Source organism: Vespa crabro, chromosome 15 (genome assembly GCF_910589235.1).
Source record: "Vespa crabro chromosome 15, iyVesCrab1.2, whole genome shotgun sequence".
NCBI classification, from domain to species: domain Eukaryota; kingdom Metazoa; phylum Arthropoda; class Insecta; order Hymenoptera; family Vespidae; genus Vespa; species Vespa crabro.
In genome coordinates, this window is record NC_060969.1 from 1,774,577 (window position 1) to 1,802,076 (window position 27,500).

Genomic DNA, 27,500 nt, shown 5'->3' on the forward strand with positions numbered 1-27,500 from the left:
CTCTTCCTCTTCCTCTGATCCTCTAAACTGCACGTTACAAAAAAGAATTATCATGGTTATCGAAAAAGAAAGACAAAAATAAAATAAATAAATAAATATTCTTTAATTATAATATAATTAAAATGAATAACCATGAGAATAATACATTTATAATTTTTTCCTATATTTCCAATTGTCGGTAAGCATCTATCTGATGATGATTATAAATACTCCTTGGATAACTGCTTGATCTACTCGCATAGTCGCATACAATTCTTCGTACAATTTTTTCCTAATTATTACGTTTTTCTCAATATTCGAAAAAAATAAAATATAAAACCAATAAACGAAATGTTTGAGCGATTAAAAATATACTCCTCCATTTTTGTGAAATTGGTGAAATATATATCACGAAGAAAAAAAAGAAATAAATATATATATATATATACATATATATATATCGTTCGAATGAAGCTTGCAATTTATCAATCATTCTATAATTATATAGGAATAATAAAAATAAAAATAATGTCATTTATCTTCAATATGTATATATATACATATATATGTTTCGTGAGAATAAAGTGAGGTTAACTTACGTCACTAACTGTCTTCCCGATCGGTATATGATCGTATCCTTGTACACGGACATGTTCTCTCTGACAAAACAATTGTTAATTCTGAATAAAAGATTGTTAACAAATAAAAATAATATATTCTAATTTACCCATGCTTGATGTTCCGCTTCCAAAGCAGTTACTTCGGATTCCTCGTCAACGGGACTATCAGCGTCGAACCACAAAGGATCCGTTATTCTTGGCCGTAAACTCGGCCATAATGGTATAATTGACATAATGAACAATTAAGATATTAAATAATAATAAAACTGTAATAATAACTAACGATATATTCTATTTTCTATTACACACTTTCGTCGAAACTTTTCGATCAAATCACAGGATAAACAAAGTAAACTAAACGACGGATTGTAAATACAAATGAAATAGCAAAGCTTTTGACGCCACCACGGATTTGCGGAGAGAAGAGGAAACAGTGAACGAAGCGGAACTGTAACCTGGCGCCATCTGAAACGATACTTTAGGAACTAAAGGGTTATGATACTGAACGAATTATATTTTAAATATGAACAATTCATTTCGTATATTCTATTTTGTAAAAAAATAAAATCTTATTTTATATTTGATATTGTATTCTTTTCTCTTTTGTCCCTTAAACACTTAACTCATAATAACTTTGTGATGATAAATGATAAATGATAAATTTGTTAAAATGATCACTTTAAATAAATTTATCTCTTGCAATGTATTCCACTATTCTATTTTATTTAGTTAAAAAACAAAAAAAGAATCTTACATTTACACGTTGAAACGTGTAAAATAGTAAAAAAAAAGAAAAACAATATTTTCTATTAAAGAAATTAATTTCAACAAAACACTTTTGTACATTAATAAAAATTAAATCTGTTTAAGAGAAAGAGATCTGTAAAGAGAAAGAGAGACAGAATCAGTCGATCCGAAAGATCAATACTTAAACCGTATGACATACTGAAGGAATAAACAATTTTATAGAAAAAACAAAAAAAAAGATGAAAGATGACAATAACCACAGCAATATTTTCTATTAATTTAAACGATGTGCTTATATATTATTTATAAAGATTCCAGTTGAATTAGTTGATAGAAAAGATACCGTTTAAAAAACTGTTTTCGAAACTGTCGCCATCTCTCGTCAAAACTAAACATTACTTTAACGTAATGTCACGTGTTTACATTGGCGATTACATGCGCGTCATACTAAAAAAATTGTTTCTTTCTCTCTCTCTTTCTCTCTTTCTCTCTCTCTCACTCTCTTCTTTCTCTCTCTCTTTGATTCGTTTTTCCTTCAGATTCAGAGCGATGGCGGCGAGCAATAGTGTGGCGTACAGTTTGTTAGGGGATCTGCGAGTGTCCGTGCTAGAGCGTTAACTCGCTCTTAACCACAAATTCGCAGATCCGACTTGGACACGAAGGCGAACAGTCGAACACGAAGGAACTGCAATTCTACGTTTTGTTATAAAACTCATTGCTATCTAAGAGGGACGAACGAAATATAACCTAAAATCTATTTCTTGAGATTTTTTTAAAAAGGGGAACGAAAGAGAAAGAAAAACGAACGAACATAAAAATTACGGTGAGTACCGAGTATTAACAAATCTTTTCTTTTTTTCTGTTGACATTTTGTACTAAAAAAAAATATATATATATATACATATGTAGATAGAGAGAGAGAGAGAATTTCTTTCTCTCTCTCTCTCTCTCTCTCTCTCTCTCTCTCTCTCTCTCTCTCTCTCTCTCTCTCTCTCTCTCTCTCTCTCTCTCTCTGTCACACACACACATTCACTCTGTCTTTCTGTCTGTCTGTCTTTGCATGTCTCTTATAGCCGTCAGTAAAGCTGAAATTTATTTCGTAACGAGACGCCTACAGTTCTTTTAATGAGTGTCACGTAATGTATCTTCGATAATAGATATTTTTTCCTTTTGTCGAAGTCGTATAAAAACTATAAATCGACAAAATTTTCAAGATTTCTCTTTTTATCAAACACAGTGCATATGGAATTGTACTTGTATTACATATTTGTAAAACATATCTTTGCGCATGTATCTTATACATTTTGATATACATACATACATATACATACATACATATACATATACATATACATATATGTATGTGTATCTCTGAGAACATCGAAAAAAAAAGTCGCCCGAATTCGTTCTTTTAATTACTTTTGATCTTCGCATCGTATCTTTTATTATTATTTGATCTTGAAAGGGAGTAAAACATGAAATATTTCATTTTATTTATTTATTATTTTTTTGTTGCTTTTTTAACAAAAAGAATAAAAAGAAAACGAATAAATGATTTCAATTAAATCAAATACAATGATTTTTCTAATGCGATAATAAACAGCATTCACTGCGGTCTATCAATAAAATGTCCGACGTTAACACGAGAGAGAGAGAGAGAGGGAGAGAGAGAGAGAAAAAAGAAGAAAGAAACACCTTGCACCGATAAAAGGTGAACGTATCGTAAAATTTCTCACACAATCAGTTTCGTTACTGGCTCCTTTACCCTTCCCATTTCCTCTCCTCTCCGTCACTTCCCCCGCGCCTACTTACCCACCCTTATTCACTCCTTTCACATAACATTTTTTTATTTTCACTTACTCCTACTACAGCTGTAGTCTTTTAAATCGTAATATCTTTAACTAAATGCGGTCACTTTCTACACTGTTTGGAACGGAACTCATATTGAAAACTAGATCTTAATTTTCTCTCTCTTTTTCTCGCTTGCTCACTCGTTCACTTGTTCACTTGGCCTTTTTTCAGTCCCTTTTCTTATCGTTAAAAATACACGTGAACATAAACGGTGAGATAGATTGAATTTATCGATCAAAAAGGATTTTTTTTCTTTTTCTACTTTTTTTTTTTTTTTTTTTCTTTTTTTTTTGGGAACCCCTCATATACCACATATATTCCTGTTAATTTATAACGATTTGCTATAGTTGATCCAATTGACGCCAATATTGTCCCTACCCTACGACGAGTAATTCGTATTTCCTAAGTGCATAGAAACCGTTCATGACGCGTATGTATGTGTGTGTGAGCGCGCGCGTACGTGCATCTTATACATATGCGTAAATACGTATATGTATGTATGTATGTTTATATATATATATATATATATATATATATATATATATATACATAGTTGAATGTATTCACGAGTTCCCATTGATCGATACTCTCTTCTTGTTTTTCTGTTTTTGTTTTTTTTTTGTTTTTCTTTTTATTTTTATTTTTATTTTTTTTTTTGTATACGTAACTAGAACGCAAAAATTCGTTATCTATTCGAATTACTTACATACTTACTTATAATTGTTTGTTGTATCGAACAAATAAATTCACAGATATATACACGTTAGATCGATATATATAAACCTTTTTTTGCTTCCTTCAATTATTTATTCTCGTTCCATTGCCATGCCCAGTTACGTAAAACCATCGCTAATGATGGCTGCCTTTTAAACTCACTAATGAATCTCAATTGGTAATAAAAACGATCGATAATTTGCGATATATTCCTTTCTCCCATTTTACTGTGAAATCTTATTATGAACTCTCTCTCTCTCTTTAATTTTATCTCTATCCTTATCTATCTGGTTTTCACTCATATCCACTAGGGAATATTGGAATTTCAATATTAGAGATTCCTGTGGCGTGACAAATTGCGGTCCTGCTCGTTCGAAGGTCCTTTATGAAGTCTTTTTCCTTCTTCCTTGTTCCTTAACCCGCCATATTAACAATTAGCTTCTATCCTCCTTTCGAGGTTATGTTTCCATACTTTTTATCATTTTTCTTTTTTCTTCGAAATGTTTTTCGTTTTTCTTTTTTATTGAATCATATTATTAATATCATTTATCATCGTATTTATAATACTTTAATAATCGTGAAAAAATATTCGTAAATATTTATTTTTATATTTTTGTATTATTTTGTTTGTTTATATATTAAAATTGATTTTTATTTTGTGTGTGTATATATATATATATATATATATATATATATATATATATATATATATATGGGTGTACAAAAAACATGAGATCAAATAGATAATAAAAGTTCATATAAACTTATATCCGAAAATATATTATTGAAAAGATATATGTTTTTAAAGATATTTATGATTTATTATAACAATTATAAGAAATGTTTGAAATTTCTTTGTTTTGTAAGAATGCAAGCTTCCATTCGTTGAATTAATGATTGTCAAACTCTTTAAAATATTCCAACTGTATTGGAAATAAATAATAAATGCATTTAGAATTCCTCATTATACATAAGATGCATAAATGAAATCTAAAGGTTAGAACATGTAAATAACTATTATTGAGAATTATATACTATATATACGAAAAAAAAAAAAACCAAAAGAAAATGTTTGGCAATCATTAATTCGACAAATGGAAATAAATCATAAATATTTTTTAAAAGCATATATCTTTTCAATAAAGTATTTCCGGGCATAAATTTATATGAACTTTTTTCATCCATTTATCCTCAGTAATACGTAATATAAGTTTAGTTTCATGCTTTTTGGACATCTTGTATATATAATCGGTCATTCAGTTATCTCATAGATTATTTTACAAAAGGCATCAAAACTATTAGTCATTAAATTTATCGTAATTTATTACTATGGCATGACTTTAACGAAAAAATTATGAATGTAATATGGAAAAAATATTTATCCGCAATATCTATTTAATCTTTCGAAAAATAAAATGTATATATATTTTAAACGTTCTGTTAACATTCTCAAGGATTAATTACAAATTTGACTTTAGACCATTATTTACTTTTAAATAGGAATACGTGAAACTAGATATATACGTAATATTATGTAAATACTAATTGTTCTATCCATAATTATGACAACGATTTTCTTTACATTAAATGCAGATATATATTCTTTTTTTTTCTGTCATGGAAAAATAATTGATTTAAAATGGATATTTTTTTTAACGTACTAAATGAAGAATTTAACAACGAGACCGCTTTTTTCCTGTTTTTATTGGTTTTTTTTATTTTCTTTTCTTTTCTTTTTTTTTTTTTTTTTTTGTTAACCACAAAACGATATCTTTATCGGTGACTTCGACTGTCCGTGGTTTCCGGAACAAAAATATTATTGACTAGAATAAAACATAGTTTTATTATTCAGAATATATATTTAATAATCATATATATATATACACATTATTGCTGAGATAATTTATAAATGTTTTATTATCAATTATATTAAAATCTAATATTTTAATAATAATAATTCATGTAAAAAAGATATATTTATATGTAATATAAAAAAGTATATAATTAAAGTATTAAATATAAATATCAATGTGTATGTGTGTGATTTATGTATCAATTATTCTACTTATATATTATAATTATTAGTTTAATAATTAATAATGAAATAATAATCCATATAATAAAGCATTTATAAATTATCTTGGTGGTTATCTCCAATTGGAGAAATATATATATATATATATATACACACCACGTATATTATGCCTTCGTAACGAGGTATGTGCATTTAATTATCACCGTGCTTTCTGCAATTCTCCCTTTTAACTCAACACAGTTCCAATAACTTCGTTAGCGTCACGAAAACGTAAACGATACAATGGGACTTCTATCGCTATTTTATTTTTATTTTTATTCATGTATTTTTTTCTTTTTCTTTTTTCTTTTTTTTTTCGTTCATTATTCCTAACCTAAGAAATTCTATATTTGTAATTCCTTGAAGAACATTGTGATGATATATACGTATCAGTAAGATGATTGGTTTAATTCGTTAATGACGAATGAGATTTTTGCCGGGAAAAATTCGAATGAAATTAATCCGACCTGTCGCAATGAGTTATCGTTTATAACTAATCGTAACGTATTTATCTTAATAGCGTTAAAAATAAACCGTTCAACTCTTTCTGTTTCTTCCTACCATTTCTTTTTTTCAATAAACAATTTATCAAACGTTTATACTTCACAAAGGTCGCTGACAATGCGCTTGTAACTGTAATCTTGTACATATATGAAACAATATGTCCGATGTTTAATCAGTGGATAAGACTAGAGAGTGAGAACGAGAATAAGAATGAGAGAGGGAGAGAGAGAGAGAGAGAGAGAGAGAGAGAGAGAGAGAGAGAGAGAGAGAGAGAGAGAGAGAGAACGAAAGTAGGCGTCACCTTTCTTATTTCTTGGCATCGATTTAAAAAATTCTATTCTTTTTCTTTTCTTCGTTTTTATATTTTTTCCTTTTCGCTGTTTGGTTTACTTAGAGATAGCAATAGAGAATTGTTTGGATTAATCGATTTTTTTTTTGTATCAATGAAATATATAACAAGATTTCTTTAAGGTTAGATCGACAAAATTGAATTATCATTCTTTTTTCTTTTTTTTTTTTTTAGTCGTTAAAAATATTTTATATTTTTGATATTAATTTTAAGTTTTAGTTTGAGGATAATATATATATATATATATATATATATATATATATATATATATATATGTTCATTTTATGTTTTATAAAAATTTTTACATTTCGGTAAATATTTTAACATTTATATATTACTAATAATTCGTAGAAAATGAATACACATAATATCAGTTTTTCATTAAAAACTGTTAATTAAAACCGAATATATAATTAGGCCAAGAACAGCTACGTTCTTATGAATTATAAATACTATTTTTATATGTATGTGTATATATATATATTAATATATATATATATATATGTATGTATGTATATATGTATGTATGCGTGGTTATGATGTTTGCGTTTGTTTGCTATGTCGTATCTTTTTAGATAACAACAAATTTTTAAAGAAAATACTTAGCAAAACAGTTTCGCTTATTAACAATGGATCAGCGCATTAATAGAAAATGGATGAACCAATAGAAAAAGAAAAGAGAAAAAGAAAAAAAATATCGGAAGTTCAAAATCTCATTTTTTTGTGTTATATATTTAAATTTTTTAGGTTATGTATAAATCAAATTCAAATAGGTCATACATATTTATAAAATTCAACCGTGAAATGAGAAATGAATCTTAAACCTTACTTGACACCTTCATCTACATTTGTATATTTCCTTTTTGATCGTCTCTTCGTACTTCCTTCGTTCATAGGTATAATTTTACAAACATAATTGAAGTATCCTCGAAACATATCATATTTCGTTTAAGAATGAGTTTAATTGTCTCTATTTCTCTTTATCTATCTCTCTCTTTCTCTCCCTTTCTCACTGTCTCTTTCCCTCTCCGTCTCTCTCTCTCTCTCTCTTTCTTTCGCTCTTTTCTGAGGTTATATTACAAAGAAATCATATTTTTGCTAATAAAAGAAGTAATAATAAAAAAGAAAGTAAAGAATAAAAAAGAAAAGAGAGAGAGAGAGAGAATAACTTTTTCTCTATTTCGTATAACATTAAAATCGTTATATCCGTGTATATTTCGTAGATTTAGCGCGAAATAAACGTAGTTTCTTCTTCGATATTGCAACCAAGCTTCGAGTAATACTTGAGGTAACGTTCTCTCTTTCTCTATATCTTGCCCTCTCCCTCTCTCTCTCTCTCTCTCTCTCTCTCTCTCTCTCTCTCTTACCTTAGCATTAGAATGGAATGTTCGCTCGATGTCCGTGTAAAAAAAACACGACGTCAGTCCTATCATCAGGAGATCTCCTTTAGAAAGTCTCTACCAACTTCGTTTTTTATCGTAGCACTTCGTTCTGCTTGCATGATCACACAAGTCATGAACCGTTTCTCTCTCTGTCTCTCTTTCTCTCTCTCTCTTTTCACGAATATACAATGTCCACGGTCAAGCTGGCAACTTCAGAGAAACGGATTTTTTATGTTTTTTTTTTATCTCTGGTTAGATATTAAAACGAAAAATGGTTTTTTTATTAATCATTTACCAAACTGTTAATAATATTATTGATGAAATGAATGATTGAGAAATGGTTTTAGTGAAATAAGAAATAATAAGATAGCTCTATCAAATATTTCTTTGTTATAAATTGATATTATTCTTTTTTCTTTTTTCCCTTTATAGATCATTCAACGGTAATAAAGTTAAAGATGAATTTCTCTCATGCAGCTCATATGTCTCATGAAAATATGGATCATGGGAGTATGAACCATGCTGGCATGGATCATGCAAATATGAACCATGCAAATATGAACCATGCAAATATGGACCATGCAAATATGGATCATGCAAATATGAATCATGCTGGTATGGATCATATGGCTAGGGGTAATGTGCAGAGCTCAGCAGCTGCTGCGAGTGGTTGCAATAATATGGGAATGCATGGTATGTCGGTACGTATTTATATCATTAATCACTAATGAGGAAAATCATTTTTCTTCCTTTTTCACAAGGACTCGATTTTATATTTTTAGATGGCTTTTCATGGCGGCTACTGCGAGACTGTACTATTTGAATCTTGGAAAATAACGTCGATCGGTGGTCTCGTTGGTTCCATGATTGGTATAATAATTATGGCTACTCTTTATGAGGGTTTGAAGTATTACCGGGAATATCTTTTCTGGAAGACGTATAGTTCCTTACAATATAGAAGCGTTACGATGCCTCAAGAGAAAAATGTTGTTGCTGAAGATAATAGAGTTGTCCAGTGAGTTCCAATTTCTACGTATTAATAATATGTATGTAGACTAGTTGTATATTAAGTATAATTATACAACAAACAATATTTATTTAATTAGCTTATCCATTTTGCCCTTTTTAGTATGGTCGGTGAGGTAATCCATAAACGGCCGTAAGTAAATATATTTTGACGGCCTGCTAAATTTTAATTTATTGAGTTACAGTTCCATGTGATGTCTTTAGTATTTTGATATTAGCCAATATATTTCATTACAATGAGCTCTCTTCTCTAAGTAATGCTTATCTTTTCGACGTTACCGTCTTTTTCTTTAACAATTTTGCACGTTCAATGTCTTGATGAATGTTGTCAATTGTTAAAAAAAAATCTTTACAATTAAATACTATTTTCTTTTGTAATTGTTTTTTCATTGTCGTTCCTATAATGTATTAAGCATGTCTATTCTGCAATGTAGATTCTTTTCTATTTTATTATTTATTTTCTATAAGGCGATTGAATGTTCAATATTTAAGAAATTACGATACAAAACAAAATATTACTTCTTCTTGGAATTTTCTCTAGCTTTGCATTGCAAATGATTTCTGTTTACTTTTCTTGCTAGCTTCAATGGGTTTTGCATATTTATTAATGTATATTATCTATTTATAAATTGTATATATATATATTTATATATCTTATATAAATATTTTTATATATATATATATATATATAAATATTATTTTAATTGTATATGTGTGCAGGCCCACAATGCTGTCATGGATGCATTGTTTCCAAACGTTCCTGCATATCATACAAGTCATCCTTTCTTACTTTTTAATGCTGATCTTCATGACATTCAACACCTGGCTCTGTTTCGCAGTAGTATTGGGTGCTACCCTTGGTTACTTCCTTTTTGGATGGAAGAAATCTGTAATTGTGGATGTTACAGAACATTGTCATTAATAATTGATATAGTGGCATAATCCAGTTTTTCTATTGCTCCATTGTATATATTATTATGTTGTATGATGATTCTTTTTGCAAAAAAGGAAATATCCAAAATCAAATACAACATGAGATAGAAGTGTATGAGATGTACATGGAAAGAACTTAGTACATTTTGTGGTTCTATGCAAGAGTCTTTTATGAGTACTGAAAGTAAATTGTTGATTTTCAACTAAAAGATTTTTACAGCTATAAATATTATATATATAGAATATATATATAGAATCACAAATAAACTATGATTGTACAATTATCTTACTTAATTGTATCCTATTGAATACAGATATGCACATTTGCTGTTATGCTGAAACCGAATGGGACTTATTTTTTAAAATAGAATTAGAAATGTATTGCAATGTGATTAATTATGATAATTTTGCAAAAAGAAAACAGGGAGCTAGAATCTTAATATTTCTATGTAAGATACATAAATACATTTACATATATATATATATATAATATATATAATTATATAATAATATATAAAATATAATATTATATATATATTTATATTATTGTAAATATTAAAAACATTTAAATAAGAAACGCGTGTATCGTGTGAGATGCATATCTTTTTTCAATCACATTTCCTCATTTTATTATTACTTTAATAATTATATTTGCTAAAGAGAGACTTGTAAAGACTATTTGTTACATTAATATTTGAAAAAGAACATAAAGTATTGTATTGAAGGTACATGTATAAAATAACTTATAATGCAGTTTTGTGAATTGAGCTATTACTTTAAATTAATTAATTAAATAATTAAGATGATTTGTAAAGCATACGAAGGAAATTTCGTAAAAAATATTACAATAAAAGACATCTATACTTCATATATTTTTTTCAATTAAATAAATATTAATTAAATAAATATTTATTGAAAATTCTATCTTAAAACCTTTTAAATTGTATAAACAAAATTTTAATTCCACCATAATGGTAAGTAATAAACATAAATTCGTAAATTAGCTTTTTTTTTCTATAAATTAAAAATCACATCTGTTCATAATTATGTGGATTTCGACGATGACCAAAGTTAATACTTCATTATTTTATTATAAATTTATAGGTTTCACATAGAGCTATACAAAAAGCACCAGCATGCACATTGTGTACAGAATTGATTTAAGTTTTGTCGCTTAAGAACAATCTGTCATACAATAAATTTATATACTTCTCTTTGCAGTACATAACACATTTCTAAAGCTTTGAAGTAGAGTTCTATTGCTTTAAGAATGTATCACATATGTACACACTCATCCAAAAAGCTTTGTTTTATTATTATTATTATTATTATTATTATTATTATTATTATTATTATTATTATTATTATTATATTATTATTATTATTATTATTATTATTATTGTAGGAAAATTGTTAAACAGTTAGCGCAAAATACTCTGCATTTCATTTCATACAAATGCCAAATCAATATGTATACATATATATAAATGTATGTATGTATATGTGTGTATATATATACACATATATATACATATATACATATATATTGATAATCTAAAGGAGTATATCATAAATAGAAATATAGTTATACTGCTCCTCATTTTATACTGCAATGATAAGGCAAATTTACGTTACGAAGCTAAATTACAATTTATATATGTTTGTCTTACATAATAAACAATTTATAATTATTATTATTACTATATTTATCACAAGCCAATGATGTGTATAACACTTAAAATACTGTCAATAGCTCACGAGTTGTATAAAGCACATTTTGAAATATTATAAATCATCCTTTTTTCTTTTTTTTTTTTTTTCTTTTTTCAATGTTCCAGCGGTACATATCTTACATGTGAATTTTTACAATTTATGTAAAGTATTCGAAGATAGATATACAGAGCACATACTAGAAGAATAGCAAATTAACTAACAGTCCTGTTAAGTAAGATTTGTGCAAAACTTTAGTAACATAAATATTTTTCTTGAGAATATCTAACATATTTCATATAACACACAAGAAACATTATATTGAAATATTTTGATGGATGTACTCGAAATTATTTCTAATGTCTTTATAGAAACTTTGGGCTTGTAATTAACCGAGTATTGAAGGCTGGCAAGATTCTCTTCAAATTATTTTGTTAGACCTAGAAGAAAAAGCACGACACGTGTAAGAAGCGTGTTTTAAACATAGAATCTAGGTAAAAACATAAAAATAATAAAATAAAATATAATTACCTAATCAAAAATTAATAATAGTCTCATTTTAATCGAATAAAGTTACAAAATGATTTTGTTTCGTGGAGAAAAATTCACAAAAGAAAATGGACTGTCAGTTGGTGAAATCAAGGAAAATAAAAATCTCTTACATCTTTTGGTATAATGTCCTTATACATCCTAAATATAGTAAACACCATTTTAGGGATTAGTTCAATTTGAGACGCATTATGTTCCTTCCAAATGCAAACAAACTCTAAGTGTTCCTTCCAAAAATGTTGATTCGTATCATAAATATTTCTTATCATGTCTATCTTCATACCACCCATTTCAGTTAGCTGGTCACAAATGTAGATCTTGGGGAAAATGTTTCATGCATTATTTCAGTGAAAAACAAAAAAATAATTAAAATTCAAATCTGTAACCTACTCAGCACCAGAGACAGGCATACAGCAACTGGAACGTTGCGGAGACAGCTGTTTAGAAAGGTCGACAGTATCTTCTACTAACGGATGTTCTAATCTAGCCTCCAGTCGTGCCCATGCAGCAACAGCAGCTGCAAATGCTGCTTCTACATTTGTTGCATCCTTTGCAGACGTTTCGACCAATGGTGGATCTCCATTTTCTGCACACCATGCTCTGGCTTCTTCTGTGGTTACTTGTTTTTCAGATTCCAAAACATCCACCTGAAGAAGTCATATATATGTTTGAAGAAATTGAATAGCAATTTATTAAATTTAAGACAGTTTTATCCTTTTATGTATTATAATATATACCTTATTTCCCACAACTATAAATGGAAAAGTAGATGCTTCTTCGACATCCGCATAATAAAGAAATTCTGATCTCCAGAGAGCCAAATTTTTGAAACTTGTTCTATCATCAACGGCATAAGTCAAAAGACAAATATCTGAACCTCTATAAAATGGAGTTCTTAATGTTTTAAATCGTTCCTGCCCTGCAGTGTCCCATATTTGTAAAGTATAAGATTCGCCATTGATTTCTATATCCTTGTTTAAAAATTCTACTCCGATAGTGTAAAAATTATATTCATCAAAACGATTCGATACAAATCTGTTCATAAGACAAGATTTTCCAACTCCGCCGTCACCCAAAATCACTACTTTTAAAAGTGTAGATCTTTGTGAATTACGATTATGTATGTTCCCACTTCTGAGTGTATCAGCTGTCATTGTATTGTTTCCAGACATTTTATATATATCTTTGAATCAACTTATGAGATACAATAATACAAATTTTTTTTCTGTTTCAGCCTCTTCGTCCTTTTCTTATAAAAGAGTAGATCTTTTTGAAATGTCATATAATTTTCAATACAATGAGATTATTTCTTCAATATATTTTTCTTTTTTTTTTTTTTTTTTTTTTATATATAAAGAAAATCAGTTAATTCGAATATCCAGGTACGATGATAGTAATTATCTTATTTCGACGACATAATATTATTTGTAATTCGGTGTCCGTTCGTCATTCATTTAAAAACGAATAAATAGCATGGTAGCACGCACACGCACACATATATAATTTTCACTTGACGACAAGCATAACCTTCTCTCGATGCTTTTTACACGCACTGTCTTCCTTTCAAATATCTTCGTTTAATACATATATTTATTACAATACAATTACGATAATTTCTTTTATAATAATTAATTATTGAATCACAGAAACCTTTGATATATACCAGCTCGAATCTCCTTGTATATGTATATCGTATTACGGATGACTATTGTACATAAGAAATGTACGTTTTTCGTCGATAAAAATAACGTAATCACAGAAAAATATTAAACAATGTTCATTAATTCAGATCTTTCTTTAAAACTTTTGTACTAATTATTTTTAATTATAACGTATCACTAATCTCGTCCATCTTTAAAAAACACAAAGCATTTGACACTTTGCAGACGACAAAAAGGAACGCCCATGTTGGATTCTATGACTAAATCAAATATGGCTGCCAGAAATTATAAATACTGTTTTTACCGGTAACTATAGAACTTATAGAAAGAAAGACAAAAAAATCTTACGAAACTAAAAGTAATACAATTCTCGTTATTTCGATCTTTCAATTTTAACAGATGTAAGATGTTTTTGATAAAATTAAAATAAAATATGGAGATTTTCAATCATTTATATTGTCTATATTGTGATTTTCTAAATACAATATAAAACGAAAAGGAAGTCGAATTAGCGTGCTATTATATAAGAAAATAGAAAATATTATATACGTTTTATATACGATGCTATTATTACGAATGCGTAAAAATAAATTAGATTTTTCAACAAATTGATTGCTAAATGTTTTATAACATGCGTTATATTAAACAATCCTTTTTTTTTTTTTTTTTTTTTTTTTTTTTTTTTTTTTTTTTTAATGAATATACACAACGCGTGATTATAATGAATATTGTATTAATGTAAAATAAGAAATATTTACTACGAATAAAAGAAGTCCCACCGTTGCGATCGTTTCTAGCCAAATGAATCATCCATAACAAACATTAAGCAAGCCGCCTGAATATTGTATTTGTGTACATGTGCGTTTGTCGCTAATGCGCATGCCCTATGACTTTACGACTTGTTTATATACCTATAAAAAAAAAATTGATTTCATCTTTGCTTTCTTAAAATAAATATATTTATTTCTTGCAACAAAAGTTTATACAAGATTAATAATATGTTGTTTTATTTTTTGTCAAATATAATTTTTATTAAACTTTTTTCAAACGTTAAACGTTTAAAAATTTTCTATCTAAATTATATATAAAAATTAATACAATTTGAATCATAATCATAAAAATTTTTCTAATGAATTAATAAATCGATATTAATCATGCGTCAATTATAAATATACGATAATTTATTTTTTAATTACTTTTTTAATTAATTTCTTTCTAACTTCTACAAATTATCGTAATTTTCAATTTTTATAGAAATTATTTATGAATTTGTAATCAATACGTTATTTTTATTTCATTAATTACTCGAGTTTGAATTGAAATATAAGATCTAAAATTACAATCAATCAAATTTACAATTGGCCTTAAGGCTGTTCATTATCACTGGTTTTATAATGATTTTACGCCATCAATGAGAGGTAATTGAGGTAAATGAGGCATAATTCTTGATCGACTTTGATGAACAAGATTTCATTTTAAAAACGAAGGTTTTAATTTAGGACTCCAATTTTTCGAATTTTTGAAAAGACTTTATTTTCTTTGAAAAAAGTCGTATTAACGAATGATATTTTTTTTCGAGAATAATTTATGCACAAATAAAAAGCTTTTTGAAACATTCGATAAAGTTGAGTTTTAGATTAAATGTTCGTCTTTAAAATCAAACCTTGTTGATTAAAATCAGTCTAGAATTACGTCTATTTTCATTGATAAATAATGATCATTATAAAACTGAATAGTTTTAAATGAAAAGTATAATTATAAGTAGATTGTAAGAATAAGTTGGTATCACTGATTTTACCTTTTGGGTAGATATGCTTTATAAAGCGATGGACGTTCCGATGTAATTTTTGATTGTAAAGAATTGAGGTGTATTTAAAAAAAAACCATGTAGTTTATACATTTTTATTAAATGCAGTGAAAAGATGAGTTAAACAATTTTTAAATAAAAAGTAAAACTAAGCAAGTAGTTTGTTAATGATACTTTTAATAAGTGTTAGTAATAGATACTGTGCATTTTTTCAGTGATTAGTAGAAGGTAATGATAATATAAAATTATAAAAACGATACTTTATCTTTAAAAATAGAAACAATGATATTTATATTAATATTTATTTCTCATTTCTTATATATGGTTTAATTATATAACCTATTTTGACATAAAGTTGTTTATACGCCATCTCTTTAATGACATTTTATAAATATAATATAATTATATAACTTATTTTTAATATAAAGTTATTTACACGTTATTCTTTTAAAAAATAATATATAAAATTCTTTAAAAATAATAATCATTTTTCTGTCACATGATCTTAACTTTTAAATTTCTAGGTAAATTTCATTGTAAGAAATGGCAAACCTTCCACCAAATACTGGACAGCAGTACTTTTGGAATTCCGGCATTACACAAATGCAAAATGTAGGATATTATTCTATACCGTCATCGAATTTTCCACCGCCTAATTTTAATCAACCACCGCCAAGTTTCCCTCCAACTAATTTTAATCAACCTCCGCCTTCTTATAATATGCCAGTTACGGCTATGCCAGAAGACAAGCCAACGAATCAATTTATGTCATTTCATACTGTTCCTTCTACGTATCAAGATAATACAGCTACCACATATGCAGATGATTCGTTTTCGAATCAATCAACAACGCAATGTAATAAGAATTATTACCCATCGTCATTTTCTCAACCTGAGAATTTTAATACAGAAAATTTTAATTCAAATTGGAATTCTAGAAATATATATACTGATAATTTTAATAATGAATGGAATACTAATAGCTCATCGAGTTGGTCAACAATGCAAAATAATACTACATCTTGGTCTGAAGTTAATATATCACAAAAAGAAAGTCAAATGGTTTTGGAAAGTTCACAAAAAAACAAAACATCTGAATGGAGATATAACGGTATATCTGAATCATCCAGAAGTCATACAAGTAATAGAAAACGTTCTAAAACTCCTGAAAATAGATCTAGATCTAGTAGATCACCGCGTAAATCACGATATGAAGAGCAAAGGGACAAATATAAATATAAAAGAGATAGATCAAGTTCAAGAGATTATTCTCATGATAATGGAGATTCCAAACGAAGATGTTCATATAGAAGATATAGCAGTCATGTATCATCCTCTGAAAGATCATACGTAAGTAGTAGAAGCAGAAGAAGATCAAGATCTCCAGATTATCGATCCTCTAAAACAGTTAGTCCAAGTAATAGTAGTTCAGTGTTGAAAACAAAGTGTCCAACTGAACGAGAATTATTACTAGAAAAATATAGGTAAGTAAATTTAATAGAATGTTAATTGTGTACATTGAAAAACAAATCTATATACAATTTTATTTAATTAGGCGAAATTATTGCGCGACCAGCAAAGATATGGAAAGAAAAATGGATGAATTGTCGGCAATGGGTCCAGAAGGTATAATGGAAAATGAACGTAAAATTTGGACTCGTACTGCACCAGCAGATTTATATTATACAAGAGATGATACTAATCCAAAAATAATGAAGGGGACACAAAAATTGCGTGATTTATGCGATTTATTTAAAGAAATACTTATAGATAGAGCAGCAGCAGCACGTGCATTACAGGCATGTTCATGGATATTAGATAAATGACTATTTAATAAATTATAATAATAATAAAAAAAAAAAAGAGTTATAATAAATCAGGTTTAACTTATATTATATTATTTTTGAAGCCTCCATATGAGCCACCACCAAGAAAAACTAAAGCACGTCTTTGTAAACATAAATCAGAAGCTTGTAGTAGTTCATCATCAGACAGTGACAGTTCTATGGATGAGGATGACAGAACAATGGAAGAATTAATGACCAAGAAGCAACATCCTCAAAGATTACATCCTGAAATGTGGTTTAATGATCCTGGAGAGGTAATATTTGATGAATTTAAAATAATTGTTTTATTTTTATCATATCTATTAACAAAAACTTCTCATTTCTATATAGATGAATGATGGACCATTATGTAGATGTAGTGCCAAATCACGAAGATCTGGTATAAGGCATGGAATTTATGCTGGCGAAGGTGCAATAAATAAATGCAATCTGAACTCAAATAATGCCGATAAATTATATCATTATCGAATTACAATCAGTCCTCCAACTAATTTTCTTACTAAAACTCCAACAATTATAAAACACGATGAACATGAATTTATATTTGAAGGATTTTCTATGTTATCACACTTTCCTCTTGTAAAATTACCTACATGCAAAGTAATAAGATTTAACATAGAATACACAATTCTTTATATAGACGAAAAATTGCCTGAAAATTTTACTATACAAGAATTGGATTATTTTCGTAAGTATATATTAAGTTTTAATATCCATTATAAATTATTTTCAATATTATTATCATAATGTATATTTTCTTTTCTCTCTTTCTCTCTCTTTTTTTTTCTTTTTTTTATTTCATTTTTTTTTTTTTTTTTTTATATATAGAAACATATTTATTCCGGGAAATATTAGAGCTTGTAGATTTTGATTTACAAGCTGCCCAAGATAAATCTGGCTGTGGACAATTTCACTTTATGCCAAGATTTGTACGTGATTTAGCAGATAATGGGCAAGAAATTTTATCTATGAATGAAGTTTTAAATTATTTAATAAAAAGTAGTACTCTTTTAATAGATCCAGAAGATCTACCTAGATTAATTGAAATGCCGCAATATAAATGGCAAAATTTTGCCGACGAAGTAAAAGGAATGGTTGTAACATATCCTGGAAAGAAACCATGTAGTGTTCGTGTGGATCAACTAGATAGAAATCAAGTTGATCAACCGCCAGGAGTAATTGGTTATCCTGAAATTGTACATTTTGGTATAAGACCACCACAGCTTAGTTATGCTGGAAATGCGGAGTAAGTATTATTCAATCAATTATTTTTTTTAATTATTTCATTAATACACGTTATTATTCTTTTATTATTTATTTCCATTTTAGTTACCAAAAAGCATGGAGAGATTACGTTAAATTTCGGCATTTATTAGTTAACATGCCTAAGCCATCTTTTGAGGATAAGAGAAAACTCGAAGCAAAAGAGAATAAATTACAAGAGTTAAGAACACAAAGTAAAATGAAACGTAATGTAACGGTTGATGTAAGCTCTGAAGGTTTTTATAGAACAGGCATTATGTGTGACATAGTACAACATGCTATGTTAATACCTGTACTTGTATGTCACTTAAGATTTCATAAATCTTTGGATAATCTTGAACGTACATTGGGTTATGAGTTTAAAAATAGATATCTTCTTCAACTTGCTTTAACTCATCCCAGTTATCGGGAAAACTTTGGTACAAATCCAGATCATGCTAGAAATTCATTAACTAATTGTGGAATAAGACAGCCAGAATATGGCGATCGTCGAATACATTATATGAATACACGTAAACGTGGTATAAATACATTGATAAATATAATGTCAAGATTTGGGGCAAGACGAGAAACAGAATCTTCTATAGCACATAATGAAAGATTAGAATTTCTTGGAGATGCAGTTGTTGAATTTCTAACATCCATTCATCTTTTTCACATGTTTCCTGATTTAGAGGAAGGCGGATTAGCTACATACAGAGCAGCAATTGTGCAGAATCAACATCTTGCTGTTTTAGCAAAAAAACTTAATTTAGAAGAATATATGCTTTATGCGCATGGCAGTGATCTATGTCATGATTTAGAATTAAGACATGCGATGGCAAATTGTTTTGAAGCACTTATGGGTTCATTATTTCTTGATGGAGGAATAGAAGTTGCGGACAGAATTTTTGGTGAAACTCTTTTCAAAGATGAAGAAGATCTTGCCAAAATTTGGGTGAATTATCCTAAACATCCTTTGCAGGAACAGGAACCAACAGGTGATAGACAATGGATTCCAAGCTTTGAATTACTACAGGTATGATAGAAGAATAAATATATATATATATAAATTCATTATTTATTAACTGTTCATAAACATTATTATATTATTAGAAATTAACGAAATTTGAAGAATCTATTGGTATAGAATTCAGTCATATTCGTCTCTTAGCAAGAGCATTTACTGATCGTAGTATCGGATATACAAATTTAACACTTGGTTCAAATCAACGTTTAGAATTCTTAGGAGATACAGTCCTCCAACTTATAGTTTCAGAATATTTGTACAAGTTTTTTCCTGAACATCATGAAGGACACTTATCTGTAAGTATTTTATATCTACATTGTATATTTATTTAATAACTCATTAATTATTTTCCAATTATTTTCAAACAGCTTCTAAGAAGTTCGCTTGTAAATAATAAAACACAAGCAGTTGTATGCGATGATTTAGGAATGACAAAATATGCTCTTTATGGAAATCCAAAAGCTGAATTAAAAACTAAAGATAGAGCAGATTTATTAGAGGCCTTTTTAGGAGCCTTATATGTTGACAAAGGTTTAGAATATTGTCATGTTTTCTGTGATGTATGCTTCTTTCCACGATTACAAGATTTTATTATGAATCAAGATTGGAATGATCCTAAGAGCAAATTACAACAATGTTGTTTAACTTTAAGAACAATGGATGGTGGTGAACCAGACATACCAGTATACAAGTAAATACGAATGAATGTGCAAAATTTCAACTAATTCTTTTTTTTTTTTTTCTTTTTTTTTTTCTTGGATTAATTGTATTAAAATTTTTACAGAGTAATTGAGTGTAAGGGACCAACTAATACAAGAGTTTATACAGTTGCTGTGTATTTTCAAGGAAAAAGATTAGCTAAGGCATCAGGACATAGTATTCAGGAAGCAGAAATGAATTCTGCTAAAGAAGCTCTTGAGAAAAGCCAAGGTAATGAAGAAATAAAAAAATTTTAATTATTATGAATTTCTCTATCTATATAAATTATCATTTATTACGTTATACAATTTCCTTTTTGTTTGTAGATCTATTTCCACAATTAGATCATCAGAAGAGAGTAATAGCAAAAAGTATGAAGATGCAACAATGGCCAAATAAGCACAAAATGAAAGATAAATTTACAAGATTCAGTGATAGATCTGATGATTCAGATTCTAGCCAACATCGTAAAAGAAGTCATAGTAAAACATAAGATCTGTGATATATTAATTCGCTTATAATCGAAACAAAATTTTATTGTTATAATTATGTTTTTTAACATAAAAAAGAAAAAAAAAATATATATATACATTCTTATCATTCTATGAAATATTTAATAATCGTAACAAAATTATAGTAATCGAACAAAATTATAAAGTAATCGAACAAAATTATTAATAGTACATTGAAAATTATTAAAAATATTCTACACATTTATGAAAACTTTCGAATAAAAAATTAATATAAACAAAATTAGATAAAAATCACATAACACGTGATATACGATAAGAAAATATATAAATTCTATTGTCTTTCCATAGAAAAATGTATGTATATTAAATATTATAAAATATATTCGTGATGATGTTTATTATATACACTATATATCTCCATCCATTTAAGCAAAATTTATTCATTATTATTTATCAAGATGGGACTAGTTTGGTTTATTAAATAATCATTTTCCTTTAATATTTCTCTACATACTTTCATATTTTCTAGAATAGATATTATATCCCACTTTTTAGACAATAGTGCATGTTGTAATTCAAATAATCCATATCTAAAACATTGTATTTGTGTACAAGTAGCTGTAGAACGAAGTTCTAAGCCTAATTCGTGAATTAATGTTTTTAAATATTGCTCATTTTCATTGATGCAAACAATTTCTAAAAATAATATATACATATTTAAATATGTTAAAATAAAATTAAAATATTGCAAGAAATATATGTTATCTTAATCATTTTAATTTAACAATCTAATCTTACCAAGTGTGAATTCTGGAGGTTCAAAATTTACACATTTTATTTCATATAATACAGGAATTTCGGAATTAGCTGGTCTAATTAAACCCTGTACTGCTAATTCATATGCAGTTTGACTTTGTATATCTACTCCACATAATCTAAAATATTAATTTAAAGTATATATTAACAATATATTAAAATATATTTGAGTATATTGTAAAATTAAAAAAAAAAATATATATATATATATAATATATAAGTATACAAATTAATGCTTACTCAAACATTTTCTTTTGATGAGAAGATTGCATCGAGGCACATATTTTGTCAATATTGATTCTTCTGACATGGTTGTATGTAGATTTTTCTACTATTTTACCTGTTTTAAAATGATTATTTGTTGCCTGGCCTAAAATTCCTTTGAGTCTATAGCATCGTGAAGGTTTTGATTCTCTAATTTTGTTTATCAATAAATTACCACTGTTAATACCGCATATTAAAACACCACAACTATCTGTGTGTAAATGATTTGCAGAAGAAAAACTAATATCACTAGGTTGATAACGAGGTCCAACAACTAGTTGATTATCTCCATAATTAGGGCGGACAACAACTTTGAGTTTTTCGTTTGTCTTTCCTTCAATCATTACATAATTATCAGGTGGTCTAACTTCCATTTCATTTAAATCTATAGAAAAATATTTTTCTTTACAAACAGAACTGTCTTTATTATTTTATTTTTATTAGAATTACGTTTACCTCTACATAAATGTTTTATTATAGTTTCTCGTACAGCTAAATAATGTGTTAATGCTGGTTTATATATAACAAATACACTATTTAATAAATTCCAAGCTACGCTCGCTTTACATGATATATGATGTTTGGCAGGTATTGGAAACATCATTTTTACTTATAAAATAAATATTAATTTTTTTTTCTATATATTATGTTCTATAAATTATATTCAAATTATATTCAAATTATATTCTTTATGCTTGTAATACACAAATATATTTCAAAATAAACAATAATAAATTTTAGGTTATGATCTCATGATCAATCATATATATTTAACATTTGAATTGTTCGCCAGATGTCGCTAGTTTAGAAATCATCTGTTCTTTAGGAAAAATATGATTTTGAAGAGTAATGCATATATACTTCAATTTTTAATTACCGGGTCTGTTAAACAACTGGGTATGTTCAAATTTTATCGAATAACAACTCTTAATGGTTATATTAAAAATATTTTTAAACTATACTCTATACGTTTTGATAAAGTTTGATGATTATAAATAAGTTGATATAAAAAATACGATCTATTCAGATAATCTTGCATAACTTATATTTTTTTTTTCCTAGGAGCTTCTATTAATACTCGGTGGTTTGCCACGATGTCCGAATTACTTAATAAAGTTCCTGACGTAGATATCGATGCAAATGGAAAGTTTAAATACATGTTACTTAATATTCATGATAAAACTAACGATGCTTTCAAACCGGTCGTTAGAGGTTATACTAAAGCAGAATGGCATGGTAAGTAATTCATAATTATATTGACAATTGTATATTCGCTTAATAGAATAAAATGTGAACCACATATAAAAGAATGAAATGTTAGAACAATTTGGATAATGTCCATGGGAATTTCATATATTTTAGAATAGATCATAATTCGAATTCATTTCATTTCGTTCTACCTGTTCAATGTATACTTCTTATTTATTCCATGGATGAAATAAAAACAAAGTTACAACGAATTATACATTTTTATGATATAATTATACATGATAATTTAATTTTTATCCAAGCACTTATATTATATTATTTACAATATTAAAAACATTATATATTATACAGATTTATGAATGTATATTTATGACAATTAAGTGCGATAAAAGTATTTTTTTTTTTTTAAAGCTACAAGATTAATAATATTTTTCTCAATAATATTTTTTATACACATATAAAATGTGCCGATGCGTTTGAAAATTGTATTTATGAAAAGGCTAGAAAATAATTTCTACGTACATTTGTTTAAGAAAAATACAGTTGTTTAATTCTCAATTTCTTTTTATTTTCTTTCGTCTTAATAAATAGCTTTGATGGAATGTCTATATTATTCCCTTTTTGTTTTTGTTTTTTTTTCTGCAATGATAGTACCTTAAAAAAACATAGTAACTTTTAATTCCAAATATTTAGACTGGCAGTTGATATTTTTTAATTAGTTTCAAAGATTTACATAATAATATGAACGTATGTATTAAACATTTGGAAGTCCCATCAATAAATTCCATATTTGCTTTTTATATACGCTTATATTCATTATTTTATCATTATAGAATAATTACGTTCTGCATTATAAATCACATTTTTCTAAAAATTTCATTCTGTAGGACCAATTGACATATTCTTTTGTTTTAGTTATTACCATGAATCTTTCTCTATTTGAACGTAAAATCTTTTTGTTTCTCCAAATATTGCCAGCTTTATATATATCAAATTGATAATGTTATATATATATATGTATATATACATAACATTAATAAAAAAGTTAAAAGAGTAAAAAAAGCTCTAGATTCCCCGTACTGTAGAATAATAATTCAAAATCAGTCGATATAGTCACGACAAATGAAGGAACCATTTTGGGAGTGTATAATCGTACCTTCAAAAAATATCTATTTTTTGGAATCATTTTCAATATGACTCATAATCAACACACACACACTCCATTTCTTTTTTTTCTCCATCTATTATCTCAAATGTTCTTTTTAAATTCAAGACGCACTAAGAGGCTCTTCTGAAACAGCACCAAGCTCTTTGTATACTGAAGCCTAACTTACAGGCCTTTTGATTTGTATTCTTCAAGTTTATATTTTTAGCTTCGTTATTATTCTTTTTAGATTGTCGAGTAGGCTTCTCGTCACGTTTAACCTGGTCTCAGGTACTTTCCTCCTCGTCACAATGTTCTATAAGATCAACGTCGGCGATTCTTGATTGTTTTTCTTTTTCTTGAATAGTCGTCAATTTTGATTCTTTATTCTTCGTTTGATTACAATCATATTTATCCGGATGTTCATTTATATCCTCCATTTTTCTTAAAGATTTCGAATGTTCTCTAATCGGCGATGGAAATCCAACAAGATCTGGATCGGTATTAGTATGAGTTAAAGTGAATGGCAATTTTAAAGAAACGTCACCCCCTATCGTTGAAATTATTAATTTCACCTGTTAAAAATATTAACTATACGTTTATAAATATATCCCATTAATTTTCTTATTTTATCTTCTTACTTATATAAATCTATATACATAGATAATAATAGATAATTTTTATCTTCAAGAATTACCTTCACGTAATATGATACATAAATAGCAAAGACATTTCGATCTTCTGGTCCATTTCCAGGACAAATGATTGTAGAAGCTAATGTAGCACCAGCTTTTGTATAACTATCTTCCAAAGCAATCCAATTTTTGCTGGATCCTTTGATCGGTTTCAAAGTGTAACATTTTTTCAAACTAGTTCCTGGCCCTATAGGGCAGCCCTCTTGAGAAGATACAATTGCTACCACGTTTTTAAATTTACCATTACTAAACATACAAACGTCGACATGTTGAACGACGAAAACCTGTGCACACAGACAAAGAGAAAGAGAGAAAGAGAGATAAAGATAGATAGATAGATAGATAGAGCGAGCGAATGAATAAAGTTCCTTTCGATCGATAGAAAGCTCTTACCGAATAAATCCATCCAAATAATAGATTCAAACATTAATTTACATAGCATACAATAATGAAACGTGTTGCTCCATGAATTCAAACGGATATTCTCGGTAAATACAAATTTACACAACACGCGTTATACGAGTATTATATAATAATTATATTCGGTTATATTTTGACGTTATAGAAATAGTTAAAATTTAATCGACCATTTACCGAGATATCAGAATTAACGTCATATTCTCTCTAGTGGCTTTTATGAATAACAATAAACAAAATGTTGTAGAATTTCCTCATAGTATGAAAATTCTACTATATATTATATTTCTTTGTGTATGTGTAAATATGTACACAAATATACATATATATACATATATATATATATATATATACATATATATATATACATATATATACATATATGTATTATCTTTTTGTCTAGTTGAGAATTAATCGAATGAAATATATTCTCACGTTTTATCGATTTTATACACTCTCTCTTTTCTTATCTCTCTCTCTCTCTCTCTCTCTCTCTCTCTCTCTCTCTCTCTCCCTCTCTCTCTTTCTTTCTCTCTCTCTCTCTAAATACTCCTTAGAAATATGGATTTTTCTATGGTAAACAATATGTTATATATTAACCGATTTATGTACACATGAAGCTTTACGTAAGAGAAATAAAATATAAGAGAACTACTGTCACTGCTAATATATATCTAAGCTAATGCTTTTACAACGTCACTCCACAAATTGATTTACTCATAGAAGGACGAATGTCGTTTAAGTTTGATCCTGTCACAGACAGTAGTTAAGAGTAGTTACTACTAGGTATTATTACTACTACTACTACTACTACTACTATAATGACAAGAACAACAACAACAACAACAACAACAACAACAACACAACAACAAAAGAGAATCGACCACGTTTTACAGTCACGTTGGTCATTGTCGAGGCATTCTCCTTTTAAAACAATGACTACTGTCCTTGGTGAACAAGGGAAAGGACGTAATCGACTTGCTTTGCTCGATTTTATAGAAGTCCGTGTGGATGTATATATGTATTTATGTATGTATGCATGCATGTATATATGTATGTATTGTCTTTTGTTTATTGTCTCTGTTATTTTGATTCGATTTTTTTCCTCTCTCTCTTTCTCTCTCTCTCTTTCTTTTTCTCTTTCTCTTTTTCTCTTTCTCTCTTTCTCTCTTATATATCCCATGTTGGGAAATATTCAAATTGAGACAAAAGGGATGAACAGCTGATATGTTCTTTTTCTCTCCTCTTTGTTTATTTTTTTTCTTTTTTCTTTTATTTTTTTTCCCTCTTTTTTTCTACTGTAGCAGTAAAGGTCAACGATAATATTGGTTGTAAAGGGACGTGTAAAAAGAATGAAGAAAAAGTATATGTGTATAGGGTCGCGAAAAATATCACGTTTAATCTCTGCCATAACTCTTGGCCGAAATAACGGAAGAAATTTAGGGGCGGAGGTAGTGGATGAATGAGGGTGGTCTTAAAGTGTTTCTTAGATGGTAAATATATCGTACATTTCCTTGTTCGAGTTATAATTTATAAACTTTCATCATGGAGAATATATTGCTTATCTTGAAATTATAAGTTCACGTGTTTGAATGTTTATATTTATTATAACTTTAATTATTAATTATTAATTCGTTGCAATTCTATTGATTCTAATAGCTTGAAGAATATCATAGAATTTTTTTTCAACATCATATTTAACACGTTTTGCGTGAATTTTAAAATGCTAGGGAAAAGGGAATAACTAATTTTTCTGAG

At 27.7% G+C, this 27,500-nt stretch overlaps 7 protein-coding genes across 13 annotated transcripts in view; 3 read left to right on the top strand and 4 right to left on the bottom strand.

Annotated features, from left to right (window-relative positions):
* LOC124429385 (anaphase-promoting complex subunit 15) overlaps positions 1 to 1,098 on the bottom strand; it is a 1,563-nt gene extending 465 nt beyond the window's left edge. The window contains exons 1-3 of the mRNA XM_046974586.1: positions 707 to 1,098; positions 579 to 638; positions 1 to 27 (exon numbers count right to left, since the gene is read on the bottom strand). The exon at positions 1 to 27 is cut by the window's left edge and continues 465 nt beyond it. Coding sequence (XP_046830542.1) covers positions 1 to 27; positions 579 to 638; positions 707 to 832 — 213 coding nt within the window. The 5' untranslated portion in view covers positions 833 to 1,098. The remainder of the gene's footprint in view (positions 28 to 578; positions 639 to 706) is intronic.
* A 699-nt stretch (positions 1,099 to 1,797) lies between these two features.
* Positions 1,798 to 11,047, top strand: LOC124429383 (high affinity copper uptake protein 1). 2 transcript variants are annotated; one of them, XM_046974584.1, is made up of 5 exons: positions 1,799 to 2,169; positions 8,653 to 8,921; positions 9,003 to 9,235; positions 9,350 to 9,379; positions 9,967 to 11,047. In XM_046974584.1, the coding sequence occupies exons 2-5, from the start codon at positions 8,679 to 8,681 to the stop codon at positions 10,166 to 10,168; spliced, it is 708 nt and encodes a 235-aa protein (XP_046830540.1). In that variant the 5' UTR covers positions 1,799 to 2,169; positions 8,653 to 8,678; the 3' UTR covers positions 10,169 to 11,047. The 2 variants fall into 2 exon arrangements, with proteins under 2 accessions (XP_046830541.1, XP_046830540.1); XM_046974585.1 differs by lacking the exon at positions 9,350 to 9,379 and having other exon boundaries at positions 1,798 to 2,169.
* Positions 11,048 to 11,250: 203 nt separating this feature from the next.
* LOC124429382 (ras-related protein Rab-9A) lies at positions 11,251 to 14,444 on the bottom strand. Of its 2 annotated transcripts, none has more exons than XM_046974583.1 (4): positions 13,176 to 14,444; positions 12,829 to 13,085; positions 12,552 to 12,755; positions 11,251 to 12,329 (listed from the first exon to the last, which is right to left on the bottom strand). In XM_046974583.1, exons 1-3 carry the CDS (start codon positions 13,608 to 13,610, stop codon positions 12,734 to 12,736), a joined length of 714 nt encoding a protein of 237 aa, XP_046830539.1. In that variant the 5' UTR covers positions 13,611 to 14,444; the 3' UTR covers positions 11,251 to 12,329; positions 12,552 to 12,733. The 2 variants fall into 2 exon arrangements, with proteins under 2 accessions (XP_046830539.1, XP_046830538.1); XM_046974582.1 differs by having other exon boundaries at positions 12,421 to 12,755.
* A 1,448-nt stretch (positions 14,445 to 15,892) lies between these two features.
* On the top strand, positions 15,893 to 21,370 carry LOC124429433 (ribonuclease 3). Of its 2 annotated transcripts, none has more exons than XM_046974706.1 (11): positions 15,893 to 16,134; positions 16,431 to 17,390; positions 17,462 to 17,705; positions 17,816 to 18,007; positions 18,084 to 18,441; positions 18,582 to 18,999; positions 19,083 to 20,034; positions 20,112 to 20,321; positions 20,394 to 20,716; positions 20,810 to 20,955; positions 21,051 to 21,370. In XM_046974706.1, the coding sequence occupies exons 2-11, from the start codon at positions 16,450 to 16,452 to the stop codon at positions 21,215 to 21,217; spliced, it is 3,951 nt and encodes a 1,316-aa protein (XP_046830662.1). In that variant the 5' UTR covers positions 15,893 to 16,134; positions 16,431 to 16,449; the 3' UTR covers positions 21,218 to 21,370. The 2 variants fall into 2 exon arrangements, with proteins under 2 accessions (XP_046830662.1, XP_046830663.1); XM_046974707.1 differs by having other exon boundaries at positions 18,771 to 18,999.
* A 226-nt stretch (positions 21,371 to 21,596) lies between these two features.
* Positions 21,597 to 23,010, bottom strand: LOC124429682 (mitochondrial mRNA pseudouridine synthase Trub2). Its single transcript, XM_046975267.1, has 4 exons — positions 22,734 to 23,010; positions 22,254 to 22,662; positions 21,996 to 22,132; positions 21,597 to 21,893 (listed from the first exon to the last, which is right to left on the bottom strand). Exons 1-4 carry the CDS (start codon positions 22,879 to 22,881, stop codon positions 21,634 to 21,636), a joined length of 954 nt encoding a protein of 317 aa, XP_046831223.1. The 5' UTR covers positions 22,882 to 23,010; the 3' UTR covers positions 21,597 to 21,633.
* An 8-nt stretch (positions 23,011 to 23,018) lies between these two features.
* The window catches only part of LOC124429683 (14 kDa phosphohistidine phosphatase-like), a 50,286-nt gene continuing 45,804 nt past the window's right edge, over positions 23,019 to 27,500 (top strand). The window contains exons 1-2 of the mRNA XM_046975268.1: positions 23,019 to 23,174; positions 23,340 to 23,513. Coding sequence (XP_046831224.1) covers positions 23,111 to 23,174; positions 23,340 to 23,513 — 238 coding nt within the window. The 5' untranslated portion in view covers positions 23,019 to 23,110. The remainder of the gene's footprint in view (positions 23,175 to 23,339; positions 23,514 to 27,500) is intronic.
* The window catches only part of LOC124429680 (phosrestin-2-like), a 39,768-nt gene continuing 36,300 nt past the window's right edge, over positions 24,033 to 27,500 (bottom strand). For 3 of the 4 annotated variants that reach the window (XM_046975265.1, XM_046975263.1, XM_046975264.1), the window contains 2 exons: positions 25,328 to 25,609; positions 24,033 to 25,205 (listed from right to left, as the gene is read on the bottom strand). In XM_046975265.1, the coding sequence (XP_046831221.1) occupies positions 24,918 to 25,205; positions 25,328 to 25,609 (570 nt within the window). In that variant the 3' untranslated portion in view covers positions 24,033 to 24,917. The remainder of the gene's footprint in view (positions 25,206 to 25,327; positions 25,610 to 27,500) is intronic. The other variant, XR_006943510.1, reaches the window with a different exon arrangement.

What these genes read in the sequence shown, in the direction of transcription:
- LOC124429383 (XM_046974584.1), top strand. Translation starts at nt 8,679, where the DNA reads ATGAATTTCTCTCATGCAGCTCATATGTCTCATGAAAATATGGATCAT. An exon ending in TGGGAATGCATGGTATGTCG is followed by an intron (nt 8,922 to 9,002) that starts GTACGTATTTAT and finishes TTATATTTTTAG; the next exon opens with ATGGCTTTTCATGGCGGCTA. An exon ending in GAGGTAATCCATAAACGGCC is followed by an intron (nt 9,380 to 9,966) that starts GTAAGTAAATAT and finishes ATATGTGTGCAG; the next exon opens with GCCCACAATGCTGTCATGGA.
- LOC124429433 (XM_046974706.1), top strand. Translation starts at nt 16,450, where the DNA reads ATGGCAAACCTTCCACCAAATACTGGACAGCAGTACTTTTGGAATTCC. An exon ending in TTATTACTAGAAAAATATAG is followed by an intron (nt 17,391 to 17,461) that starts GTAAGTAAATTT and finishes TTATTTAATTAG; the next exon opens with GCGAAATTATTGCGCGACCA. An exon ending in CAAGCTTTGAATTACTACAG is followed by an intron (nt 20,035 to 20,111) that starts GTATGATAGAAG and finishes TTATATTATTAG; the next exon opens with AAATTAACGAAATTTGAAGA.
- LOC124429682 (XM_046975267.1), bottom strand. Translation starts at nt 22,881, where the DNA reads ATGATGTTTCCAATACCTGCCAAACATCATATATCATGTAAAGCGAGC. An exon ending in AATAAAACATTTATGTAGAG is followed by an intron (nt 22,663 to 22,733) that starts GTAAACGTAATT and finishes ATTTTTCTATAG; the next exon opens with ATTTAAATGAAATGGAAGTT. An exon ending in ACCTCCAGAATTCACACTTG is followed by an intron (nt 21,894 to 21,995) that starts GTAAGATTAGAT and finishes TATTATTTTTAG; the next exon opens with AAATTGTTTGCATCAATGAA.
- LOC124429382 (XM_046974583.1), bottom strand. Translation starts at nt 13,610, where the DNA reads ATGTCTGGAAACAATACAATGACAGCTGATACACTCAGAAGTGGGAAC. An exon ending in TTATAGTTGTGGGAAATAAG is followed by an intron (nt 13,086 to 13,175) that starts GTATATATTATA and finishes TGACTTCTTCAG; the next exon opens with GTGGATGTTTTGGAATCTGA. An exon ending in ATGCCTGTCTCTGGTGCTGA is followed by an intron (nt 12,756 to 12,828) that starts GTAGGTTACAGA and finishes ATTTTCCCCAAG; the next exon opens with ATCTACATTTGTGACCAGCT.